This window comes from Lemur catta, chromosome 2 (assembly GCF_020740605.2).
Source record: "Lemur catta isolate mLemCat1 chromosome 2, mLemCat1.pri, whole genome shotgun sequence".
Taxonomy (NCBI): domain Eukaryota; kingdom Metazoa; phylum Chordata; class Mammalia; order Primates; family Lemuridae; genus Lemur; species Lemur catta.
Window position 1 is genome coordinate 18458512 of NC_059129.1, and position 24681 is coordinate 18483192.

Below are 24681 nucleotides of genomic sequence, written 5' to 3' on the forward strand. Positions count from 1 at the left end.
ATACCTTGCCCTTCCTTTTCTTCATGTATATAATAAAAAGGGTGGAATGTTAGGCTTAAAGAATTCACCCTTCCCAAACTTCCATGCAAACCTATAAAACCCACCGCTCTCCCCATCCTAGACCCCTAGGGAGATACAGGAAATGCAAAAGGGGAACTTACTTTCCTTATCCCTCTCATTTGTTTGAAAAGTATTTACTCCTTCCAGAAAAACCCTCTGTAAAACCCAAAGCTCTCCCTTTTCTCTCGTGGACGCCTTTTTCAGCTTCCACCCATCTGCACCCAGGTGCTCAAAATAAACAGCATTTTGCTACACATGAGGCTTTGCCTCTCTCTCTCTCTGCTCTGGACCTAACAGCTTTAATGCGCATTTCCCTAAAGGCTAATGTTGAACATCTTTTTATGGGTATATTTGCCACCTGTGACTTCAGTAAAATGTCTGTTCATGTCTTTTTTCCATTTTCAAACCGAATAGTTTTTTTTTTAGCAGGCATGAGACATAATTTATGTTTTACAAAAATCACTCCAGCTGCTTTGAGAATTAACTAAGTAAAGGGGCCAAGAGTTGACACACCTGTGGAGCAGATAGGAGAGGAGCTATGGCCGTCCAGGAGAGAGATGAGGGGAGCTGCAACTGGGTGCTAGCGCTGGAGATGGAGGAAAAGGGACACATTCTGGAATATTCAGTACACTGGAAGGAGAGTTTCCAGGACTTGCAGAAGGATACGAAGAATCAAGGACTTCCAGGTGCCCGGGGTGTCCTTTACAGAGGGAGAAACAGGTTGGGGGAAGGGGAATGGAGGCTCTGGACTTAAGTTTGGATTGCAGTCACCATGCTCGGGTGGAGGTCACAGATAATAAGCTTGACTTAGGCAGAGGCCGAGAGGAGAGCAGGGATTTGAGAGGGAGAGAGATTAGCAGGAAGCGGTGACTGGTTGAATATCAACATCGGGGTGAGGACGTGCAAGTTTCGGACTTCTACGACTGACGACACAGGGACTCAGAGGCGCCCAGAAAAATGAAGCCGACCCAGCCCTGCCCCGAGGGACGCTCCACGAGGGCGGAGGTGCCGGGAGGGCCGGGCCACGGTTCGCTGTAGCCAGCCAGGCTGCGGCGGAAGCGCGGCCAGGGCCGATCAAAGCTCGGCTCCAGGCTGGGGGAGAGGGGGAGAGAGCGCGCTTCGTCCTCCAGGCCGAGGCCACTCGGCGTCCCGAAGGAGTTGTAATTGGAGCAGAACTTCCAAGGTCATGGAGAGACGCTAGGGAAGGCCTTTGAAGCAAAGAAACCTCTTTGGGTTTCGAGGACAGGCGTCCACACTAACAGCGTGGCCCAGCCACGTAGGGAGAGGGGCGGGGCCGGGGCCCACTCGGGCATCTTCGGCCGAGGCTCGGCAATATCCCCACCTCCGGCGGGGGCCTCGGCCCCTGGGGCCTATCCGGAAACAGCCGAGCGGATCCGGAAACAGCCGAGCGGACCCGGAAGCGGTGAGAGCCGTCTCCAGGGAGTGCGGGAATCCGCCGTTTGAGCTGAGGCGATGGCGGCAGCTGCGCCGGCGGCCGCGGGCGAGGACGGGCGGCGGCAGCAGCCGGGGGCCGGTACGTGCGGGGCGGCCATGCACGCGGGAGGCGGTGAGGCTGGGGGCAGGACCAAGCTCGGCGGCTGGCGGATGGGGGTGGAGAGGGGCGAGTGGAGAAAGGGGCGGGGCCACGCCGCTGGGGAAGGGGGAGGCGGAGCCTGGAGCCACGGGCGAAAAGGGCGGGGCCAGTGGCAGGTGAGAGGTGGGGCCCGGTGAGGGAAGGGGCGGGGCCCCTGTAAGGGAGGGGTCGTGTACGAGAAAAGAGGGGGCTAGGTGAATCCGGGAACGGTTCACCTAGAGGTGGGCTATGGGCAACGCAAGGCTGAGCAAGTTGGGAAGGGGCGGGGCCAGGTGAGCAGGGCAGGGCCAGGTGAGCAGGGCGGTACCAGGTGAAGGCGGTATAACCGTGGCCGCAGTACTAGGTTGCAGAACTTGTTGATTTGGTGAGTGGCTTGGAGTGTTGTGGCTCCAAGAAGTGATGGAAGAGAAGAGAGGCTGACTCTTGTCCCCTACAGCGCTGGACCCGCAACCCCAGGAAGGGGCAAAGGCTGAGGCCGAGTCAGGTGAGCTGGGCCGGCTTCGGGCTGAGCTGGCAGGTGCCCTGGCAGAAATGGAGACCATGAAGGCTGTGGCGGAGGTGAGCGAGAGCACGAAGGCCGAGGCTGTGGCTGCAGTGCAGCGGCAGTGCCAAGAGGAGGTGGCTTCGCTGCAGACCATCCTGAAAGGTGAGACCAGGGCTTCCCCCTGCTCCCCATCAGCCCCATAGAGAGAAGTGCATGAGGAGAGAGAAAGGGGTCTGGGGGCACAGAGAAGCTGTGGGGCAGGTTAGCAGGGCTGCCTAGCAAGGGGCATGCCTGTGGCCCAGAGGAAGGGGCTCCCTTTTCTAATTTGCATAGATAGCGGCAGCCCTGTCAGTTACAGCTAAGTTTAGCTCCGAGCCTCTATCTGTTCTCTTGCCCGGTGTCATTTCTTGTGCCTCACTGATGACTGATCAACCCTGAAGATGAGAAGAAACTTCTCAGTTCCCTGAATCAGCCTCATTTTAGTGTGGGCCTCTGGGCTCTAACTCAGCCCTGGGCCCAGTCTCTGTGAGTCTAATCCTCTGGTCTCCATCCTTCCCCAGACATCCCTACATCTGCCCCCTCTCCCCATGCACCAGCTTCCCTCCCTCCACCTCACATTCTTGTGCTTGGGAAGCTCCAGCTCCCTGGGCCCCAGATGCCTCAGCTGCTTCTTCTGTTTTCTCCTCCCCCTCCTCTAGCTGAGACCAGAGTCTCTGAAACAGATGTCAGAGCTGCCCACACCCCTCTGCCACCACTGCCCCTGCTGTAGTGGAGCTCTGGTCAGCTCTCTCCTAGACTTTTGTCCCAACCTTCTCACAGATCTTCCTCTGTAGTCTGGCCTTGACATTGGCTTCCAGAGTAAATCTCCTAAAATTCCCATCCCATCATGCCATTTTGCTTTCTATCAACCACTCCTGGCTCCAGACTACTCCAGGGCTGTATTTCCCACGTTGCAGGCATCCGCACACCTGTGCAGCGTAGTTGTGTCCTCATTACAGCTCACCCTGCTAGGTATTTAATGTTTGTTCTTTAAATAGATCCACTTTTTAAAAGCTCTAGCACTCTGGGACGCTGAGGTGGGAGGATGGCTTGAGGTCAGGAGTTCAAGACCAGCCTGAGCAAGAGCAAGACTCCATCTCTACAAAAAAATAGAAAAACTAGCCAGGTGTGGCGGTGCATGTCTGTAGTCCCAGCTGCTCGGGAGGCTGAGGTGAGAGGATCGCTTGAGCCCAGGAGTTGGAGGTTGCAGTGAGCTGTGATGATGCCACTGCACTCTAGCTGGGGTGACAGAGTGAGACTCTGACTCAAAAAAAAAAAGCTTACATACGTTTATTAAAGGAAACTTCTTATCTCTACTGTATACAAAAACCCAGATGTGTCCTAAATAAGAACAGTAGTTAGCATTTATTAAGCCAGGCACTGAGCTGAATGCTCTATGAGTATCTACTCTTCATAACAAACTCTACGAGGCAGGAATTATTATCCATCTCCATTTTACAGAGGAGGCTCTGAGGCCCAGCAAGGTTAAATAATTTGTCTAAGTTCTTACAGCTAGAAAGCAGCAGAAGATTTTAAGGTTGGGCAGTCTGACAGCTGAATCTTTACTTCTAACATTAGCACACATCAATAAATACCTATGCAAGTAAAAGGTGACCATGTCCAACCCAAAATAAAAAAATGTCTGTTCCACCAGCATCACCTGCATCTCCCACTGACCTGTAGGATAATTTCCAAACCTCTTGGCATGGCATTCAAGGCCCCAGGAGCCATCAACTGCCACCCTTTCCAGCATCTCTTACCTTCACTCTTCGTGCTTGCCCCACCATGCTCCAGATGCACGAGCCACTTTTCCTCTGCTCATGCTGGTGTTCTTACCTAATGTGTCCTTTCCCTCCTTCACCATCTGCCAGTGTCCTCACCTGGCCAAGCAGGCAGGATGAGGGCTCTTTCCGCTGGGACCCACAAGCCCAGGAATGCCCCACTCCTCTAACCCTTCTCACACGGCATCCTAACTGTGACCGTGGCCACCTTCCCCTTTGGTCTGTGAGCTCCTGGTGGCAAGTTTTGTGCTTGATTAATTTCTATGTTTCCAGAGCCCAGCTCAGAGTCTACTCCAGAGTAAATACTTATTACTATTATTAAATATATATGTATATTTTTGAGGTAGAGTCTCACTCTGTTGCCCAGGCTAGAGTGTCATGGCATCAGCCTAGCTCACAGCAACCTCAAACTCCTGGCTTCAAGCAGTCTTCCTGCCTCAGCCTCCCGAGTTGCTGGGACTACAGGTAGAAGCCACCATGCCTGGCTAATTTTTTGTTTCTATTTTTAGTTACCCGGCTAATTTTTTTTTTTTTTCCATTTTTAGTAGAGATGGGGTCTCACTCTTGGTCAAATTGGTCTCGAACTCCTGAGCTCAAACAATCCACCCGCCTCGGCCTCCCAGAGTGCTAGCATTACAGACATGAGCCACTGCACCGGGCCTTATTATCATTTTTTTTTTTTTTTTTTTTTTTGAGACAGAGCCTTGCTCTCTGTTGCCCGGGCTAGAGTACCGTGGCGTCAGTCTAGCTCACAGCAGCCTCAAACTCCTGGGCTTAAGCGATCCTACTGCCTCAGCCTCCTGAGTAGCTGGGACTACAGGCATGTGCCACCATGCCCGGCTAATTTTTTCTATATATATTTTTAGTTGGCCAGATCATTTCTTTCTATTTTTAGTAGAGATGGGGTCTCGTTCTTGCTCAGGCTGGTCTCAAACTCCTGACCTCGAGCGATCCTCCCGCCTTGGCCTCCCAGAGTGCTAGGATTACAGGCGTGAGCCACCGTGCCCGGCCCTGGCCTTATTATTAAATATTGATTGTTACCGGTATATATTAATAGATATCTAGATACCATGTCTTCAGCATTGACTATGTACCAGGGACAGGGCTTACATATGTCATTTAATCCCACAGCAGCCAAGCAGGGTTGTCAGTAGCAGCCCCATTTTGCACCTGAGGACTCTGATACACAGAGAAGCTAAGTGATTGCCCGGGTCTGTCTCTGCAAAGCCCACCGTGGTAGCCACTGTGGCAGATTGCCTTGCAGGGAGACTCAGCGCATTGAGAGCTCCTGTGTGCCCACAGGCAGGCTGGTGCACTGACCCTCCCTCTCCCCTGCCCTTCCTGCCCCGCCAGACTCCATCAGCAGCTATGAAGCCCAGATCGCTTCCCTGAAGCAGGAGCGGCAGCAGCAGCAGCAGGACTGGGAGGAGAAGGAGCGGGAGCTGGTCCGCCTGAAGCAGCTGCTGTCCCGCACGCACCCCCTGGACTCCTTGGAGAAGCAGATGGAAAAGGTTGGGGTTAGGATGCCTGCCTCACCCCCCTGGGATGTCCCATTCCCTGGTCACCGGGCTCAGGGCCCCCAGTCATGATTCCAGGAATAGCACAGAGCTAGCGCGTGGTGTTGAGGGCTTGGCTCTGCACTCGGCAAGGTCCTGGCTTGTCCCTTGCTAGTGGGTGACCCGGTTCATTTGCCTCCAGAATGAAGGTAAGTGGTGTCGAGGGAAGGGAACCGACATGTGAGCTAACACTGTGCTCGGTGCTTAGCACACTCAGTCTCCCCAGCTGTCCCCTGCCAGGGACACCCATCACGTCCATTTAACAGACGAGTCAGGCGAGGCTCAGAAAAGTTGCGTAGTTCTCCCTGAGTTAGGCGCATAAAGAGGAGCAGAGTTGGGATTTTAAAATCTAGGCAGGCTGGTCCTAAAGGTTTTGTTCTTAATCTCTGTGATTAAAGAATCTCCGTTACTATTGTTGTTGTCATGAACAATAACAAGAAGTACATATTATCCAATGCTTCAGAGCAAATTTATGTCATCACCTCATTTGATCCTCACAGCAGCCCTGCGAGATAGATAAATGAAAGATTAATATCTTGGAAGTTGCAGTCTGGGTGCTGAGGCCTGGTTACTGGCTCCTGAAAAAAAAAATTAATATTTCATAGCTGGGGAAACCGAGGCTCAGGGAGATGGAATAAATAACCTGGTTTGAAAGACAAAGATCAAAACAGGAGCCCAAGAAAGGAAGGCTTCCAGCCCATAGCTTCCCAGCAGAGGTTGCCACGTGCATCCAGAGGGTTCCTCGGGGGACACTTCCACAGGGTGGTAAAGGAGAGGGCCCTGCCCAGTGGAAGCCACCTGGCACAGCAAGGCAGCCAGTCTGTGGCCAGCCCGATTCGTGTCCCAGCCAACCCCAGTGTTCAGCCGTTGCCCCTCCGTGCAAGGGCATCCACAGAGCATGGATTCCAAGCCTCCAGTTAGAGCTGTTTTGTTTGGGTCACACAGGCTCACCCTGCCTGTTGGCTGTTCATATAAGAGATTTATTTGGAGGGTTGAGCTGAGCTTGTTTGGGAAGTTTTTGAGTGATTCAGGAGATAGAGAAATGGCATGAGCTGGAAGAAGGTGATGACAGAGACAAGGATGACAGGCAGATTTCTGCCTTGAACAGCAAATGGCTGGCAGGGCCATTCGTGCTGACCCAGTGCGGTGGCAGGAGGAACAGCCTCGGTGAGAAGTTCAGTCTTGGCTGAGTTTGTTTAGATGAACCTATGTGACATCCAAGTGTAGCTGTCCAGAGGCTGCACAAGTTCAGCAAGATCCCAAGCTTGGAAACAGATGGGGAAAAAAATGGTCAGTTGGCTGGGTGCAGTGACTCATGCCTGTAATCCCAGCACTTTGGGAGCCTGAGGCAGGAGGATTGCTTGAGGCCAGGAGTTTGAGATAAGCCTGAACAATGTAGAGCGAGATCCCATCTCTATTAAAAAAAAAAAAAGCCAGGCGTGGTGGCTCATGTCTGTAATCCTAGTACTCTGGGAGGCTGAGGCAGAAGGATCCCTTGAGATCAGGGAGTTCGAGACCAACCTCAGCAAGAGTGAGACTCTGTCTCTACTAAAAATAGAAAAGAAATTAGCCAGACAACTAAAAATAGAAGAATTAGCTGGGCATGGTGGCGCAAGCCTGTAGTCCCAGCTACTTGGGAGGCTGAGACAGGAGGATTGCTTGAGCCCAGGAGTTTGAGTTACTGTGAGCTAGGCTGATGCCACAGCACTCTAGCCCGGGTGACAGAGCAAGACTCTTGTCTCAAAAGAAAAAAAAAAAAAATTTAGCTGGGCATGGTGGTGCACACCTATAGTCCCAGCTACTTGGGAGGCTGAGGTGGGAAGATCACTTGAGCCCAGGAGTTTGAGGTTGTAGTGAGCTATAATGATGGCACTGTACCCTATCCTGGGCAGCAGAGTGAGACCCTGTCCCCTGTCTCAAAAAGAGAAAAACAGATCAGCCCAGCCTTATGATGGTGGATGGGAGTGTGGGAGAACAAATCAGTTAGTATGAGGTTTGCCTCCATGTGATTGAAAACCCAAATTAACAGTGGCTTAAATAAGATAGGAGTTTGTTATTCTTAAAATCCAGAGGTAGACATTCCAGAACTGACGTAGCAGCTTAACAAGTCATTAGGAACCCAGGCTCCTCCTATATTGCTGTTTTGTCATAGGTAGCAGATTGCCTCATGATCCAAGATGACTGCTTGAGTGCCAGCCATCATGTCCACATTCCAGCCAGCAAGAAGGAGGAGGAGGAGGAGTAAAGAAAGGCACACCCTCTTCCTTTATGGAGTTGTCCTGGAAGGTGCCCCTGGCACATCTGCTTCCATCTCATTAGCTGGAACTTAGTCTGATGATCGTGTTTAGTTGCAGGGAAGCTAAGAAATGTGGATGGTATTCTAGAATTTAGGCCACATGCCCAACTAAAAATGTGAGGTTCTATGACAAAAATAAGAATGGATGTTGGGGAGGAAAGGCATGGTGAGTAAGTGGGCCACAGGAAGAAGTCATGACATTGGCCCCTTAACCTTTTATGCCCTGGGGTGAGTCGTGTAAGCTTGCAGAGCCTCTGTGTTCTTATCTCTTAAATGGGAGGATCAGGAGAGCTGATGTGCTGGGAGAGGCAGCTCTGAGCAGACCGGGGGGTCCAGCAGCAGGGGCGGCACGAGACTGTTGCAGCCCACCCCCTCCACCTCCAGGCCCACGAGGACTCGGAGAAGCTGCGGGAGATCGTGCTGCCCATGGAGCAGGAGATCAGGGAGCTGAAGGCAAAACTGCTGAGGGCAGAGGAGGTGATTGAAGAGATGCAGGTAAGGGGGTGGCCAGGGGGCGCTGAGGGAAGAAGGGCCCTGCCGGACCCTGGCCCCCCAGCCTCTTCCCTGCCTCTTCCCTAGAGACAGCCCCAGCAGCCCCCTTCCCTGCATGGCTCCACGGAGTTGCTGCCCCTGTCCCGGGACCCGTCGCCCCCGCTGGAGCCTCTGGAGGAGCTGAGTGGAGACGGGGGCGCGGCAGCCGAGGCCTTTGCCCACAACTGTGACGACAGTGCCTCCATCTCCTCCTTCTCCCTGGGTGGCGGGGCCAGCAGCAGTGCCTCCTTGCCCCGCAGCCGCCAGGGCCTGAGCCCTGAGCAGGAAGAGACAGCCTCTCTGGTGTCCACGGGTACCCTGGTCCCCGAAGGCATCTATCTGCCCCCTCCTGGCTACCAGCTTGTCCCAGACACCCAGTGGGAGCAGCTGCAGGTGGAGGTGAGTGGCGTGGTCGAGTGGCTGACATGTACTGAGCGTCGCCCGCACCCAGGCACTGGGTGGGGGCGGCGGCTTCCTTGGGGGAGAAGAGCAGCCAGCTGCTCCTAGTGAAGGGAGTCACACGTAAACACGCACGGGGACAACAGTGTCATGGGGAGATGCTCAGGACAGAATTGAATAGGGTTATGGGGTAGAGGCTGGCAATGAGGGGAGGCCAGCCTGAGCTCAGGCTGGAGCTGAGCCCCAGGTGGTGTGAGAAGGAGACTCTCTTAAAGATTGGGGGCAGAGCCGGGGATGGCGGCTCATGCCTGTAATCCCTGCACTGTGGGAGGCCGAGGCAGGAGGATCGCTTGAGGCCAGGAGTTCAGAGACTGACCTGGGCAACATAACAGGACCCCATCTCTAAAAAAATAAAAAATTAGCTGGGCATGGTGGTGCGTGCCTGTAGTCTCAGCTACTCAGGAGGCTGAAGTGGGAGGATCACCTGAGCCCAGGAGCTAGAGGCCACAGTGAGCTGTGATCGTACCACTGCATTCCTGCCTGGGTGACAGAGCAGGACCCTGTCTCAAAAGAAAAAAAAGATCAGGGGCAGAAAGAATTACTGCAAGTTCAAAGGCCCTGAGGATGGATTGACCACGGCGTATCTGAGGAACAGGAAGGCCACCAAGGAGTAGAGCGGAGATCAGGAAGGAAGGCAGGGACCACATGAGTTGGGCTCATGCACCTGCCGTGGAGGAGAAGTGGGCGGCGTCTGCAGGGAGAGGCCACCCAGCTCCAGGCTTCTGGAAGCTCACTTGGACCTGTGTGTAGGGGCAGCCTGTGCTGGGGCAGGGACTATAGTGGCGGAGGCGGTTGTGACTGGGACCAGGAGATGGCAGCAGAGGTGGGAAGGTAGTGGGTGGGTCTGGAATCTGCCTGGAGGTAGACTGGGCGGGGCCTGCTGATGGGTTGGTGTGGGAGGCGAAGGGAAGAGTCAGCATCAGTCCTGGCCTTCTGGCGGGCGGACGATGACGGGCACGTCCCTGCAGAGGCAGGGAGGACCCCCCTTGGAGACTGAGGCTGAGGTCAGGTTCTGTGGCAGGGGCAGCAGCTACGGAAGGACCTAGAAAGCGTCAGCCGTGAGCGGGACGAACTGCAAGAGGGCCTGAGACGGAGCAATGAGGACTGTGCCAAGCAGGTGGGTCCCCACCTCTGCTCAAGCCTGCACAGGGCCTCTGGCCACCTGCTGCTTCCCGCTTCCTGCGGTCGCCTTGGCCTCACCCTCGCTCTCCGTCCACCCACAGGTGCAGGTTCTTCTGGCCCAGGTTCAGAACTCAGAGCAGCTGCTGCGGACCCTGCAGGGGACAGTGAGCCAAGCCCAGGAGCGGGTCCAGCTGCAGATGGTGAGTGCCAGGGGCGCCAGGGAGGGAGGGAGGAAGAGGGGTCAGACGGGAGCTGGTTGAGGCATGTGGGATGTTGAGGCACCTGTCCTGCTCGCAGCTGCCCTGGCCTCATCCTGGACTTGGTGCCAGGTAGGGAAGAGGGTTTCAGGGGCAGCCGGCGCCATGGCCAGAACAGGCCCTGCAGTCACAAGAACTGTGTGATCACAAGCTAATCCCACAAACTCAGAGCCTCCACCTTCCCATCTGTAAAACTGAGATAATGGCCTAGTCATGAGGATCAAAAGCAAATCAGACACTACCCAGACGGGAGAAGAGTTAGTTGTAGGTGATTGAGTCGGGCAGGTGTGGGACAGGAAGGGGAAGGCAGCCTGGCGGGAGAGGCCCACGCAGGGGAGGGGCTGCTGCTCCTTGGTCGGGGCCACCTGGGAACTTGGGCTCGATGCTGCCAGATTTTCTGATTTTTCAAGAGAAACCAGAATCTGGATATTTGTGTATTGTCTCCTACCTTTTAAAGTTGGCGGCTACTTTAAGGTTTAAAAATAACGTGGACCAAATAAAATAGCCGGCCTGGGTTCTGGTGGCCCAGGTCTGACCTCCAAGTCAGCAGGGGGGCCCTGAGGAGCTGGGCAGTCAGAAGCACCCAGTGAAGGATGTTCCTTCCTTTCTCAGGTGCCACAGGGGCGTGGGTTTCTGGCTGTCAGTCCGGAAGGAGGAAGGTTCAGGGTTTGGCCTCACAGGGACAGGAGATGCCATGTCGCCCTCATTGCCTCGTGTTTACTGTCGGTCCCCAGGCAGAGCTGGTCACCTCCCACAAGTGCCTGCACCACGAGGTAAAGCGGCTAAATGAGGAAAACCAAGGGCTCCGGGCAGAGCAGCCGCCATCCTTGGCTCCCCTGGGCCTGGAGCAGGACAAGGACGAGGAGGAGTTGCTGCCTAGCCTGGTGCCCGTAAGTGGGGTGTGGGCGCTGAGAGCCTGGGGCGCCCGAGGGCCCCTGTTCCCAGGCAAAGCCAAGCATTGTCCAGGATCATAGGGCTGGGAGCAGCCCCAGGCTGCTGTGTGTTAGCTTGGCCTACGCATTTGACTTCTTGAAGGCTCGGTTTCCTCATCTGAAAAATGGGGCCTTATATACCCTTCCCAGCATTGGCATGAAGGGAACACGAGCTGACAGAATGCTTGACCCAAAGGAAGGGTAATCTGGTCTGTTTGCTCTTTTGAAGTGACATGAGGTCCACAATATTGACTCCATTGTGATCTTTGGTTCATAGCAACCTGTCGTCATTGACCTATGCATAGCCTCTGTTGACTTATCAATGTTATGGTTTATTAATAAGTTAATATATTAGAAATTATAGGCTGGGGGTGGTGGCTCACACCTGTAATCCTAGCACTCTGGGAGGCCGAGGTGGGAGGATCACTTGAGCTCAGGAGTTGGAGACCAGCCTGAGCCAAGAGCGAGACCCCGTCTCTACTAAAAATAGAAAAATTAGCTAGGCGTGGTGGTGTGCACCTGTAGTCCCAGCTACTCAGGAGGCTGAGGCAGGAGGATCGCTTGAGCCCAGGAGGCTGAGGCAGGAGGATTGCTTGAGCCCAGGAGTTTGAGGTTGCTGTGAGCTGTGATGATGCCACGGCACTCTAGCCAAGGCGACAGAGCTAGACTCTGTCTCAAAAAAAAAAAAAAAGAAAAGAAAAGAAATTACAATGATGACCCAGGACCCCCCACCCGAGAACTGCAGGTGGCATCTGCTTCTGTGCAACCGACCCCGTGTTGCCTAGGCTGTGCTTGGCGTTCCTGTTCTCCTTTGGTGTAGTGTTCCCACGTAAACAGTGGAGTGCTGCTTAACTTTAGTTGTTGGGGCTTTGCAAGAGGGTATCATGCCTCTAGGTAATCTTCTGGAACTTTCACTCAGCAGCCTTCCCAAGCGTCACCATGCTGGCACTGTGGCTCGTGCACTTCTGCTGTACCGCAGCGCGTTCATCCCTCTTCCCCTTTTTAGCCATTTCCTTCCTTTCCCTTCCTCCCCACACTCTCCATCTGGCTGGAGGGCCCTGTGGCCCCTGCCGTCCTGCCCTCCTGCCCCACGCCCGGCCCAGCAGGTGACTCGAGTGCCTTCCAGGAGCTGCAGCTGCTGGTGCGCCGCACGCGGCAGGAGGCGCGGGCCCGGCAGCAGGCCCAGGAGCACGGCGCCGAGCGCCTGCGGATTGAGATCGTGAAGCTGCGGGAGGCGCTGGAGGAGGAGACGGCCGCCAGAGCCAGCCTGGAGGGGCAGCTGAGGGTGCAGCGGGAAGAGACAGGTGAGGGCACCCGACCTCCCTGTGGGGACCTTCTGGGCCCATCATGGGCCACGGGAGGGGAGAGGCGGCGGCACGAGCCCTGGCCGTGACCTCTCCTTCTTTCCTTCCCACACAGAGGTGCTGGAGGGTGAGTCTGGACTGGCATCCGCGCGGGGGCTGGGCTGGGTGGAGGAGAGAGGGTGTGGGCCTGACGTCTGGCCCCGGCCTGACTTCCCAGCCTCCCTGTGCAGCCTGAGGACAGAGATGGAGCGGCTCCAGCAGGAGCAGAGCAAGGTGAGGCTGAGCTCTGGGGTGGGCCAGGCCGCTGGGGGACAGGGCGGCTGTGCAGAGAAGACCCTCATGAGCCCCTCCCGCGGCACTTTATGTCTCCCTAAAGCCAAGTGGTATGGTGGCCTGGGCAGCCGCCAGGCCCTTGCCAGACAGAGGAGGTCAGAGTTGGGATGGTGTAGAGGGGGCAACCCTGTCCGGACCTCCTGTTGCTTTGGCCACCCCCCACCCTACCCCCCCCTCCCTACCCTTCAGTCTAGCCCAAGGCTGAGCCCGCCTGGCTCAGTGTCCTGTCCCCCAGGCGCAGCCCCCAGACCCCATAGAGCACAGGGTCAAGGTGATGCGGCTGCAGGCAGAGCTGGAGACCAGCGTACAGGTGCAGAGGGATTTTGTACGACTGTCCCAGGCCCTGCAGGTACGGCGTGTCCCCGCCCCACCAGGCTGGCTGACTTGCAAACACGGCCCCCCGACTGGGAGAGTCCCTTCCTCCTGGGACTGGCATGGTCCTTCCCTCCAAGCTATTGCTGCAAAAATGCTGACACGTTCCTTTGTGCGCATCTTGGCTTATCACGGGAAGCCCTGCGTATGGGGCCCCATGTGTGGGTGTGCAGCACGTTCCTGGCCCCACCGCCCCCTGAACTGCTCAGGCTGCTCTCACAGGGCCCTTCCCTTGTCCTTGATTGCACCACGGGTTAGGGAAGGTGGGCAGCGTCGAGGCCGCATGTCACCACCAGGAGCCGCTGCTTCCCCTGCCCAACCTGCAGGTGCGCCTGGAGCGGATCCGCCAGGCAGAGACCCTGGAGCAGGTGCGCAGCATCCTAGACGAAGTGCCCCCAAAGGACGTCAGGGACCTCAGGGACACCTGAGGGGCCAGGGCGAGGACCACCCCCACCCAGGGAAGACTCTTTCCTCCACTCCTGCACTGTGAGGCTTTGGGGTCTCAGATGGAGTCTTCACCCTCTCCAAGCCGGGGGCTGAGGTGACAGGGCTGCCACAGCCCTGCTCTTCCAGCCTCTTCTCCTAGGGGGTGGCTGGGCCCCCTGCTCTCAGGGATGACACCTGGGGGAGGGTCCCAATCTCCTCCCAGAACCAAAGGTGCAGGCTCAGCCCTGCGGCTGCGGCTTTCTGGCTGCTGTGCCACCATCCCCAGCCAGCTCCCAGCCTCTGCAGCGGTGTCCCCTGCTCCAGCACAGCCGTCCTGGGTCAGTGGGGCCCTTGCACGGGGCCCTGGGACAGGCAGCTGCTCTCTGGTCTGCATGACATTAAGACGCTTGTCCACAGGGGCTCGACCCAGGCTTCAAGATGAGCACAGAGGCAAGGCCAGACTTTTCTGTCATTTATTTTCAATAAATAAGCAGCTCAGCTCAGTCGGTCGCCTTGTCCCTGCAAGCCCCTCGGGGTTGGGAAGGGGGGATTTACAAGGTTGAAGGGGAGGGTTGATCGCTAGGAGGGAAGGAGAAGGGAAGGGGACATTGTGTTTATAAACAGAAACACGTCAGGGGAGGGTTCTGTGCCACAGCTCTGGCTGAAGATGCGTCACTAGGGGGTGGGGAAGACGGGGCAAAAGGATGGTTACTTCCTCCTTTCATCTTCTGGATCTGGAAGGAGAAAGAGAGGGATGACGCAGGCTGCAGGGTGGGCAGGAGGGAGAGATGTCCCCCCCAGCTGCGTCCCCAGCACACCACACGCTCACCTGGCCAGCTGGGGGAGTCACCCCAGCCCCACTCCCCCTACTCACCTGTGTCCCCAGACCCTGCCCCCCACCCCACAGCCCCAGCAGCAGAGCCAGCCCAGCCAGCGCGACGCAGCGCAGCGCAGCTCGGCAGACCCTGGCGCCCAGAGGCCTGGCACTGCTGGGCGGGCGTCTGGGAGTGGGCGAGGCCCACCCGGTTGGAAGCGCAGCGCGGCAGTGGCAGCAGCGGCAGTGGCTCTGGGTGGAGCCGCGAGCGCAAGTGATCTCAGATGCGGCAGAGACACAGCAGCTGGGGTGAGGGCAAGAAGGTGGGGGCGATACCTGTGACACGGGTTCAAAGAGTTGGAGGAGGGGGGACGGTTATCCTATGGCCAGAGAGCACAAGAGACACTGTTGTCAAGGAGGGGAGGCAGCGTGGGGGCAGAGAGGGCTGAGGAGGTGGCGGGAGGCCCCGGACAATGGCCCCACCGGACACGGAGGGAGGGGAAGGGGACGGGGGCTCCTCCCTGGTGGATGCTGGTCCTGCCGAGCCCGGGAGAACTTACCCACCTGCAAAGGAAGAGGGTGGGGCAGGCGCTTCGCGGCGCGGAGGGCGGGGGCTGTGTGGGGGTCGGGCCCACGGGCGGGGAGGGGCGATCCTTACCCTCCAGGTAGTTCCGAGCAACGAACTTGAGGATTTCATCAAGCCCGATGACAGGAAGTGAGATCTTGAGGACCATGAGCCACTGGGTGGTGTCCAGGGCCCGGAGCTTGAAGATCATCTGAGGGGTGGGGCAGGGTATGAGGAAGGACAGGAGCCACGACGCACGGTCCAGCCGGGTCCCACCTTCCTCCCTGTCCACACCTCCAGGGGTGCTGGTCACAGCCCCTACGGGTGCTCCCCAGGCTGGGCGGGGGCTGGGGGAGGCTCACCGGCAGGGGGTCGACGTAGAGGATGAGAAAGTGGAGGGACATGGAGAGGCAGATGGAGCCCACCAGCCAGATGTTGACCCAGGGCGGCATGCGCACCAGGGACTGGTTCTCAGACAGGCTGCAGGCAGCAGGCGGGAGACACGGGACAGACAGTGAGGGGGTTGGAGGGAGGCAGGCCAGGGCGAGGACAGGGTGAGGACAGGCCTCGGGGGACGGCAGCCAGAGTGGACGGGCAGGCCCACCTGTTGAGCGCGTTGCACATCTCGATGGTCACCAGCACGGACAAGGCCATGGTCATGGGCTCGGGGGCCTCAAAGACCTCGCAGTCCACACCCTCAAAGTCAGGGTGGTGCTCCGTGCACTGCATGAAGTGAGTCTGCAGGGGACGGGACGGGAGTGTGAGATCCTAGAGACGCCCCCACGCCACCCTCCTGGCCCCTGCCTCCCTGTCCTCCCCCTACCAGCTGGCTGTAGTTGACTTGAGGCCCGTCCTCTGCGTACAGGAACCACCAGGCAGCTGCTCCCACAGTGGCTGCACCCACGTAGCCTGTGGCAGGGAGGAGGGAGTTGGGGGTCAGGGCTGGGGAGGTGGGGGGCATCCAAGGGGCCTTGTACGGCCACAGACAACTGGTGGAAGGGGACCCATCGTGGTGGCTACACGCAGGGAGCGGGTGTCCCGGAGTGGGGGTCAGTCCCAAAGGCTGGGAAGGATTGTGGGGTGCCATCTTGCTCACCCCCAATTGCCATGTAGCGGAAGAAGAGCCAGCCACTGATGAGGGGTTCCTTGGGGCTCCGGGGGGGCCTGTCCATGATATCCAAGTCTGGTGGGTTGAAGCCCAGGGCGGTGGCAGGGAGCCCATCGGTCACCAAGTTTACCCACAGCAGCTGCACAGGGATCAGGGCCTCAGGCAGCCCCAGCGCGGCTGTCAGGAAGATGCTGCCGGAAGGAGGTAGTTGCACGTCTGTCCCGCCTCCCAGACCTGTGGCCACCCCCCTGCCCAGCCCCCACTTCCCCTGGGATGCCCGCCCCGGGCGCTCACCAGACCACCTCGCCCACGTTGGAGGAGATGAGGTAGCGGATGAACTGCTTCATGTTGTTGTAGATGGCGCGGCCCTCCTCCACGGCAGCCACGATGGTGGAGAAGTTGTCATCGGCCAGCACCATCTCAGAGGCAGTCTTGGCCACGGCAGTGCCAGAGCCCATGGCAATGCCGATCTCGGCCTTCTTCAGGGCAGGGGCGTCGTTGACGCCATCGCCTGTCTGAGGGGGGTGGGGGGGCTCAGGGCTGAATCCATCTCCTCCTCGTGCGTCTCCCGCCCTGGGCCCACCCCACACTCCCCATGCCGGTCACGCAGCCCCGTGGGGGTCTCACCATGGCCGTGATCTCATCGAAGGACTGCAGGTACTCCACGATCTTCGACTTGTGCGTGGGCTCCACGCGGGCAAAGCAGCAGGCGCGGCGGCAGGCTTCCCGCTGCTCAGCCAGGGGCAGGTCGTCAAACTCTCGGCCCGTGTAGGCACGGTCTGCCACCTCCTCGTTCTCCCCGAAGATGCCAATTCGTCGGCAGATGGCAATGGCTGTGCCCTTGTTGTCCCCAGTGATCATGATCACTCGGATCCCAGCATCCCGGCACAGCTGGATAGAGCCGGTGACCTCCTTGCGCGGGGGGTCCAACATGCCTACCACACCGACGAACGTCAGGTCTGTCTGGGGGGACAGCAGGGAGCGACGGGTCAGGGAGGGATTTGAAAAACGAGCCCGGGAGGAGGCTGGTGGGGTGGGATGGGGTGAAAGTTCGGGAAGCCGGGGAGAGCCCGAGCCCTGGGCTGCAGCCTCGGGGCCTGGTGTCAGAGCTCAGCGGGGCCTTGGCGCTCAGAAGCAGGAGACGTTTCTCTTTCATCTGTGTGCTTGCAGGGCCTGCTGGGGCCAGGCCCATGACAGGTCCAGATCGTGTCTTTCATAGAAAGACACTGCGAGCTGGCAGTGAGGGCAGCAGTTTCTGCTTTCAGTGCCACCACTTGGCCCATGACTTTGAGCAAATCCCCTGTTACCTGCTGGGACACTATCTTCCTTCTGTAAAATTAAGGGAGGGGACTTTGGTACCATTCAGGGTGTCAGTCCCCCACAAGTCAGGAGCCTGCGCCAGAACAGGCCTTGAGCAGCCTCGAGACAGTCTCACTATGGAAAACTCGTCCTCCGAGCCCTGCAGTGTGTCGCATGACATCAATTCCTGTTCTGGTGCACGTGCCTCACCGCGTCAAAGGCGGGTCCGTCTTGCTCTGTCACCCAGGCTGGAGTGCAGCGGCTCAATCACAGCTCACTGCAACCTCAAACTCCTGGGCTCAAGCGATTCGGCCTCCTGAGCGCTGGGACTACAGGCACGAGCCGCCGTGCCTGGCTCCCAGATCACACTTACAGTAGCACTGGACTAGACAACTCCCAGGGTTCCTTCAAACTCTAACGTCCTGTGATCCTATGGCCTGTGCTATGGACCCACTGATTTGACTGACAAGGTAGGTAGGAAATGACCAGGGTGGTGGAGGGTACGAGGCAGACGATTGGAAACCTGACCCTTGGCCGGCTCCAGGACGAGGGAGGCTCCCATCAGCTCACCTCGTACTCCATGAACCTGGCAGAGTCATCCAGAACCATCTCCTCTCGCTTGGGGGGGGTGTCTCGGGTGGCCAGGGCCAGGCAGCGCAGGGTGTCCCGGCCAGTGCCCCACTCCTTGATCACCGACATGATCTTGTCCTTCACTGGCATTGTCAGCGGCACCCGGGTGGTGCCCACACGCACGTAGTTGCAGCGGTCAATGACCCCCTCGGGTGCACCCTGGGAGACCAGGACGGCATTCAGAGACCCCCACCTGTCTTCCAGGGCGCAGGGAGAGGAAGCACAGGTAGGAGAAGGGTCCAGGATTAGGAAGAAGAGGAGGCTGAGGCACATTCCTGTTTCTGACCTTGACAAACATCTTGTTGCCCACAGCGGCCCGGGAAGATTTGGCTGGGGAACAGTAGACAGACATGGACTTTCTGTCTCGGGAGAACTCCAGGGTGAATTCCTTCTTCATGAGCTGACGGATCACCTGGGAGAGAGAAGACACAGACAGGGAGACCAGGCCTTCTAAAATAGTCAAAAAGGATCTGGAGGTCAGAGTAGACTGCAAGCTGAGGCTGAGAAGAAAGAGAGAATTTCAGGGCTGGTGTCTAGTCTAAAGCACAACACAAACAGGATGGCCTCATGTGGCAGCATCCAGTAGGACTTTCAGTGATGGTAGAAATGTTCTCTAATCCTCACTGTCCCACGTCGTGGAACCCAGCAATCACTGTGGAGCCCTGGAGGTGTGGCCAGCGTGATTGAAGAACTGAATTATTACCTTTTTTGAATTTGAATGAATTTAAATGTAAATAACCACGTGTGGTGATTGGACAGTGCAGGCCTTGTGCCTGGTGCTCGGTGATAAATAAGCACTTCATAAAAATCAATGAAAGCGTTTTTTCACTGAATGCATCGTGTATATTTCTCCACAAAATAAAACAAAAATAACAAAAAGTTAAAACAAATTTATATTTGTATTATCATTTGTAAATTTTTAAAAATTAATCGTCTATTGATAGATATTTGGGTTTTTTTTGTTATATTAAAGCAGCAATGAGCATCTTGCATATACAAAAAAACCCAAAAAACAAACAAAAAAAAAGAAGAGAGATGTGGGGAATATAATTCCTTAGCGAGAAGAACTCAATATAGACATTCAGTAAATGTCAATAGAACTCAGAGTGACAGTAACAGAATTAGCCTGGTTCGTCTGGACAAGGACAGTCTTCCCTGTAGGGACAGCAGCCATATTTCTCAAATCCTAAATTGGGACTTGACCTCTGATGAAAACGAGCGTGCTTCTAGACACAAAGGGGTCATAGTTGACATCAGGGCTGCCCCGGGATGGGTCACTGCAGGTTCTGTGTCCAGCTCTGTCCATTTCAACTTGGGACACAAAGGCAGAGTGATCTTAAATCCACTGTGGGGCTGGGCACAGTGGCTCACGCCTGTAATCCTAGCACTCTGAGAGGCCGAGGCGGGAGATCACTTGAGGTCAGGAGTTCGAGACCAGCCTGAGCAAGAGCGAGACCCCATCTCTACTAAAAATAGAAATTATCTGGACAACTAAAAATATATATAGAAAAACCTAGCTGGGCATGGTGGTGCATGCCTATAGTCCCAGCTACTCGGGAGGCTGAGGCAGGAGGATTGCTTGAGCCCAGGCGTTTGAGGTTGCTGTGAGCTAGGCTAATGCCACGGCACTCTAGCTCAGGCAACAGAGCCAGACTCTGTAAGTAAGTAAAGTAAGTAAATCCATCCACCCATCCATCCGGGGCACTGCAGCCAGGCAGCAGAGGGCGAGGGCCAGCTCCAGGGGCAGTAGGTCCCACCCACAGCCGGCCTGGCCCAGACAAGCTATGGGAGGCCGTCTACCAGCCTGCTTGGAGTCCCAGCACAGGCACAAGGCCCTGCCCTGCCTGCTCCGCCTCTGCCCCCTAAGGTGGCTTAGATCCTGGCCTGCATGACATGGGGCAAAGAAGGCCCCAGGGTGGGGGTCCCCAGACTCACTGAGTTGCAGGCATTGGCCCTCTCCACCTTCGAGAGGCTCTTCACGTCGGTGTTGAACACATTCATTTTCTCCACCAGGGTGGTGAGCGCTGTCTCAGTGGCCTCGCCCACCTTCTCATAGACGCCTTTGGCCTGAGGTGGGCAGAGGAGGAAGAAGTTGGCACCTGAGCTGCCTGCTCCATGCTCCCACCTGTCACACCCTCCTCCCAACCTAGAGAGAGAAGGAAGCAAACCACTCCCTGGCCTCGCACCCCAGCAGAGGACTTGGTGTTCTGGGCCCCGTCCTCCGACCCCTTCCTCCTGGCCTGCAGACGAGGCCCAGACTCTGAACCAATCAGAAGGGGAAGGAGGGCTGCTTTGGGGCTGGGGGGTTACCTCATTGAAGTCCAAGGAGGAGTCATTGCAGAGGGCACAAATGGTGGCCAACTCCACCAGCCCATCATACTGCCCTGTCCGGACTGGCTTATCATTCTTCAAGCTGGCAGCCGGTGGGGAGGGAGGAAGGGGCAGAGACAGTGAAGAAGAACAGGGAATGAGAGCTCAGGGAGAGCCGGAAGGACAGGTGGGCAGGTGGCAACTTGGCCATCAGGAGTGGGAGAGCACAGGTTGGAGGAGGAAGGGCAGAGAGAAAGGAAGACCAGACCAGGAGGAGGGCCCCAGGGAGAGAGGTGGCGATGGGGCAGGGGCAGGAATCCTGGGAGAGGACGTTGGGGCAACTTACACCTCTCCCTCTGGAGCGTAGGTGGAACCGGTGATGGAGAACTCGTTCAGCAAGCAGATGTCCCCGTCCACCTTGTCGATGATGAACATCTGCAGGGGAGAAGGGCACGCACACGGATGTCCACCTGACATTGACCCTCCCAGCAAACTAACCAAACGTCCTGCCATTGCCCCCGCCTTTGCCTGTCCTTGCCCCTCCCTGCATCACCCCCTTCCCACCGCGCCTCGGCAACCATTGTCCACGTTCTGTGTCGCCGGCCTTAAAACAGGAAGTTACTGCAAGCCACACTGGAGCTGCTTTAGATCCATTAATAAAATAAAAGGAACATAATAAGGTGTGGTGAGGACTGCGGCTAACAGCCCACCTGTTAGCGCCTGGCCCATGGACAGCACCAGCCCGCCGTGGCCAGATCTTCCAGTTTTGCAAAAAGAGCTAGAAATTCAAGTTATTTTCCTATGAAATCTCTTGACTTTCAAATGTGGGCAATGAATTCATTTTTATGAACCACGATAAGAGCCGAGTCATATCAGCCTGCGGCCTGGCTTTGTGGCCTGTGCCCCAGAGGGCTGGGGAGAAGGCAGTGCCCAGAGATCAGTGGCCCACCCCGAACCCAGAGCCAGCGCAAAAGGGATCCATCAGGCTTTTCATTCTCAAAAGCAGAAATGGTAAAGACGGATACCAAGACTAAAAATTCTGTGGTCAAATAAAAACTTAGCAAACTGTAGGTTAAACAAGGTGGAATCTTTTGGAAGTGCCTCACTATGCCAAAAAATAAAAATAAAAATAAACAAGGTGGAATCCATCTTCTTTACACAGTCAGCCTTCTCCATAGTTTTCTGATGCCAATAAGCATTGTGGATCTCCCCAAGGGCCCAAAGGTGCAGCCTTTCTCGCCCGAAGCCCACCCAGCCTCTGCTTCTCAGAAGAGCAATTTTTTTTTTTTTTTTGAGACAGAGTCTCACTCTGTTGCCCGGGCTAGAGTGCCATGGCGTCAGCCTAGCTCACAGCAACCTCAAACTCTTGGGCTCAAGCGATCCTCCTGCCTCAGCCTCCCGAGTAACTGGGACTACAGGCATGCACCACCATGCCCAGCTTATTTTTTCTATATATATTTTTAGTTGTCCAGATAATTTCTATTTTTAGTAGAGACAGGGTCTCGCTCTTGCTCAGGCTGGTCTGGAACTCCTGAGCTCAAACGATCCACCCGCCTAGGCCTCCCGGAGTGCTAGGATTGCAGGCATGAGCCACCGCGCCCGGCCTCAGAATAGAAATTTATATTTCATGGACATACTGTTCCGCAGGACTCTGTTTAGGGCAGGGGTTCTTTGCCTGGGGTCCACAAATGGCCCCTCAAATAGTCCATGAACTTAGATAGTCAAAAAATGACATCCTTTATATTTTCTCTAGCTGACATTTAGCATTTCCTTCCAGTTACGCATGCAGTGAAGGGACCACATTAGTATTACCAAAACTGTGACTTTGTCACCAATATAATCACCGATACCTTCCTCCTATCATATCACTGTTGTCGCAGATCTCTCAAAATAGCATAATTCACGTTCATCACTGCTTCAACATTATGATAGTTCTCAGATCCACTGGTAGAACTTGCTATTTAATGCATTAATAAAGCATCTATGTTCAAATTACAAATTTGTTTTTAAAATATTTTGATATAACTGTATTTCAATCATTGATTTCCTGTGTAATCCTACATATTTTTCCTATGTATTTTTAAAACAGAATCCTATGTGCTTTATTTTATTCATTTAAAATATTAGGCCAGGTGCAGTGGCTCACTCCTGTAATCCTAGCTCTCTGGGAGGCCGAGGCGGGAGGATCGTTTGAGCTCAGGAGTTCGAGACCAGCCTGAGAAAGAGCAAGACCCCGTCTCTACTAAAAATAGAAGGAAATTAGCTGGACAACTAAAAATATATAGAAAAAATTAGTCAGGGATGGTGGCACGTGCCTGTAGTCCCAGCTACTTGGGAGGCTGAGGCAGGAGGATCGCTTGAGCCCAGGAGTTTGAGGTTGCTGTGAGCTAGGCTGACGCCATGGCACTCACTCTAGCCTGGGCAACAGAGTGAGACTCTGTCTCAAAAAAAAAAAAAAAAAAAAAAAAAAAAGGAGCCCTGGTTTAGGCAAGGCTATACAAGATCAGGATGGCCAGCTTGCTGGGCTCTGTCGTGGAGTGACCATTCTCAAGAGCAGTGAGCTGCACAGGCAGGAGCTTTGGGGCCACACAGACTTGGGTTTGAAACTCAACTCTGCTGCTTATTAACCGTGGATCTTTGGGCAAGTCACCAAATCTCCCAGGGCTCAGTTTCCTCCTCTGAAAACCGGGGTTAAAGAGACCTTCCCCTGAACGGGCTATTACGGAGGTTTAGAAACCACGCGTGGCAGTGTCTGGCACGGGGACAGTGGCCACAGCGAGCCGTCTGGCTGTTGCACAGTCCTCTCTGACGCTCTCATCGCCGGCAGGATGCTGCTCTATCTGCCCTTCGAGTGTTGCACAGGCCAAAATGATGAAGGGACAACCCCGTATCTCGAGAGCTCATGTCACCCCAAAAGGCGTCCCTCTGACGGGGAACACCGCCCACACTGCTCCTGACCTTGCAGACGGACATCTGGTTGGTGGTGAGGGTGCCTGTCTTGTCGGAGCAAATGACAGAGGTGCAGCCCAGGGTTTCCACGGAGGGCAGGCTCCTCACGATGGCGTTCTTCTTGGCCATCCGGCGGGTGCCCAAGGCCAGGCAGGTGGTGATCACGGCAGGCAGACCTGCGGGGACGGAGGGAGGAGCTGAGTGGACAGTATGGGGGGCGGGAGGGAGACCAGTGTGGTTGGCTACATAACGGCCCCCGAAGATACCGGGTCCTAATCTCTGGGACTCATCAATATTACCTTACTTGGAAAAAGGGTCTTTGCAGGTGAGATTAGCAAACGGGAGGAGAAAGAAGGCTCCATACCTTCTGGGATTGCAGCCACAGCCAGGGCCACGGCAATCTTGAAGTAGTAGATGGCTCCCCGGAACCAGGAGCCCCCGTGGACGGGATCGTTGAAGTGGCCGATGTTGATGAGCCAGACAGCCACGCAGATGAGGGAAATGACCTTGGAGAGCTGCTCCCCGAACTCATCCAGCTTCTGCTGCAGGGGGGTCTTATCCTGTTCGGTGGCCGCCATTTGGTCTCGGATCTTCCCAATCTCGGTGCCCACGCCGGTGGTGGCCACGATGCCCAAGGCCTTGCCGGCGGCGATGTTGGTGCCCTGGGGAAGGATAAGAGGCCAGAAATCAGGTGAGAGGTGACCCTCATGTCACATCCCCCCAGCCAAGAGCCTCATCTCTTCTCACACCGCCATGCTTCTCCCAAACCAGGGTCTCCGGCTGGGGCACGTGACAGCTGGTCCTGGATTGCTCACCGAGAAAAGCATGTTCTTCTTGTCCTGGTTGACAGCACGGGGGTCAGGGACAGGCTCTGTGTGCTTGATTACGGATACAGACTCGCCTGTGGAGAAGGGGCCAAGGGGTTTTCAGATGACACCATGTCCTCCCTGACCTCTCACTCCTGACTCCCTCCCTGCTCAGCAAGACAGGGCCTGATGAGGACCAGCCATCCTGGAGGACGTCTGGACTCTGGAGGAAGTCCCTGGAGGTAATGGGAGGTCCACTGCACTTAGAACAAAAAGACCTTGGTCCTAGCCCCAGCATGACCACTTACAAGCTGCGTGACTTTGGTCACTTAACTTCCATTTGCTCCCCTGTAAAACGGGGACAAGAATATGTGCACTTCAGAGCAATGTCTTGGTGGAAATCAAATAAGCTGATGTGTCTGAAAGTGCGTTGTCAGCTGTCAAGCACGTGCCTGGGAGGCAGGGGTCCCCGCCCTTGGGACCTTGCCTCCCTCACCCTAATAGCGGGGGCTCAGGGCAGTCACCCTGGGCCAGCCCGCCCTTGCCGCCTTGAACCACAGAGCCATGGAGAATGTTCTCTACTCATCACACTCTCCTTCCCAGGGGAGAAACAGAAGCAGCCATGGTTTTAATTGCATCTGAACCATCTTGTCC

At 56.0% G+C, this 24681-nt stretch overlaps 2 protein-coding genes and 1 long non-coding RNA gene across 5 annotated transcripts in view; 2 read left to right on the forward strand and 1 right to left on the reverse strand.

Moving 5' to 3' along the window:
• RABEP2 (rabaptin, RAB GTPase binding effector protein 2) lies at positions 1 to 14049 on the forward strand. 3 transcript variants are annotated; one of them, XM_045542874.1, is made up of 13 exons: positions 1 to 1627; positions 2091 to 2300; positions 5312 to 5469; positions 8195 to 8305; positions 8390 to 8740; positions 9822 to 9917; positions 10024 to 10122; positions 10914 to 11069; positions 12238 to 12415; positions 12531 to 12542; positions 12633 to 12688; positions 12984 to 13097; positions 13447 to 14049. In XM_045542874.1, exons 1-13 carry the CDS (start codon positions 1534 to 1536, stop codon positions 13546 to 13548), a joined length of 1737 nt encoding a protein of 578 aa, XP_045398830.1. In that variant the 5' UTR covers positions 1 to 1533; the 3' UTR covers positions 13549 to 14049. The 3 variants fall into 3 exon arrangements, with proteins under 3 accessions (XP_045398830.1, XP_045398831.1, XP_045398832.1); XM_045542875.1 differs by having other exon boundaries at positions 1 to 1594; XM_045542876.1 differs by lacking the exon at positions 13447 to 14049 and having other exon boundaries at positions 12646 to 12688; positions 12984 to 13033.
• Positions 14006 to 24681, reverse strand: part of ATP2A1 (ATPase sarcoplasmic/endoplasmic reticulum Ca2+ transporting 1) — a 16311-nt gene continuing 5635 nt past the window's right edge. Inside the window, exons 7-22 of the mRNA XM_045542877.1 lie at positions 24037 to 24122; positions 23586 to 23883; positions 23231 to 23397; positions 20619 to 20707; positions 20273 to 20375; positions 19898 to 20029; positions 18249 to 18374; positions 17903 to 18121; positions 16661 to 16996; positions 16328 to 16548; positions 16022 to 16224; positions 15749 to 15834; positions 15530 to 15663; positions 15288 to 15405; positions 15019 to 15136; positions 14006 to 14280 (exon numbers count right to left, since the gene is read on the reverse strand). Of these exons, the coding sequence (XP_045398833.1) occupies positions 14255 to 14280; positions 15019 to 15136; positions 15288 to 15405; positions 15530 to 15663; positions 15749 to 15834; positions 16022 to 16224; positions 16328 to 16548; positions 16661 to 16996; positions 17903 to 18121; positions 18249 to 18374; positions 19898 to 20029; positions 20273 to 20375; positions 20619 to 20707; positions 23231 to 23397; positions 23586 to 23883; positions 24037 to 24122 (2462 nt within the window). The 3' untranslated portion in view covers positions 14006 to 14254. The remainder of the gene's footprint in view (positions 14281 to 15018; positions 15137 to 15287; positions 15406 to 15529; positions 15664 to 15748; positions 15835 to 16021; positions 16225 to 16327; positions 16549 to 16660; positions 16997 to 17902; positions 18122 to 18248; positions 18375 to 19897; positions 20030 to 20272; positions 20376 to 20618; positions 20708 to 23230; positions 23398 to 23585; positions 23884 to 24036; positions 24123 to 24681) is intronic.
• Positions 16783 to 18852, forward strand: LOC123632524. The gene is made up of 3 exons (XR_006733384.1): positions 16783 to 16990; positions 17400 to 17802; positions 18275 to 18852. It is a non-coding gene; the product is annotated as an uncharacterized LOC123632524 (long non-coding RNA).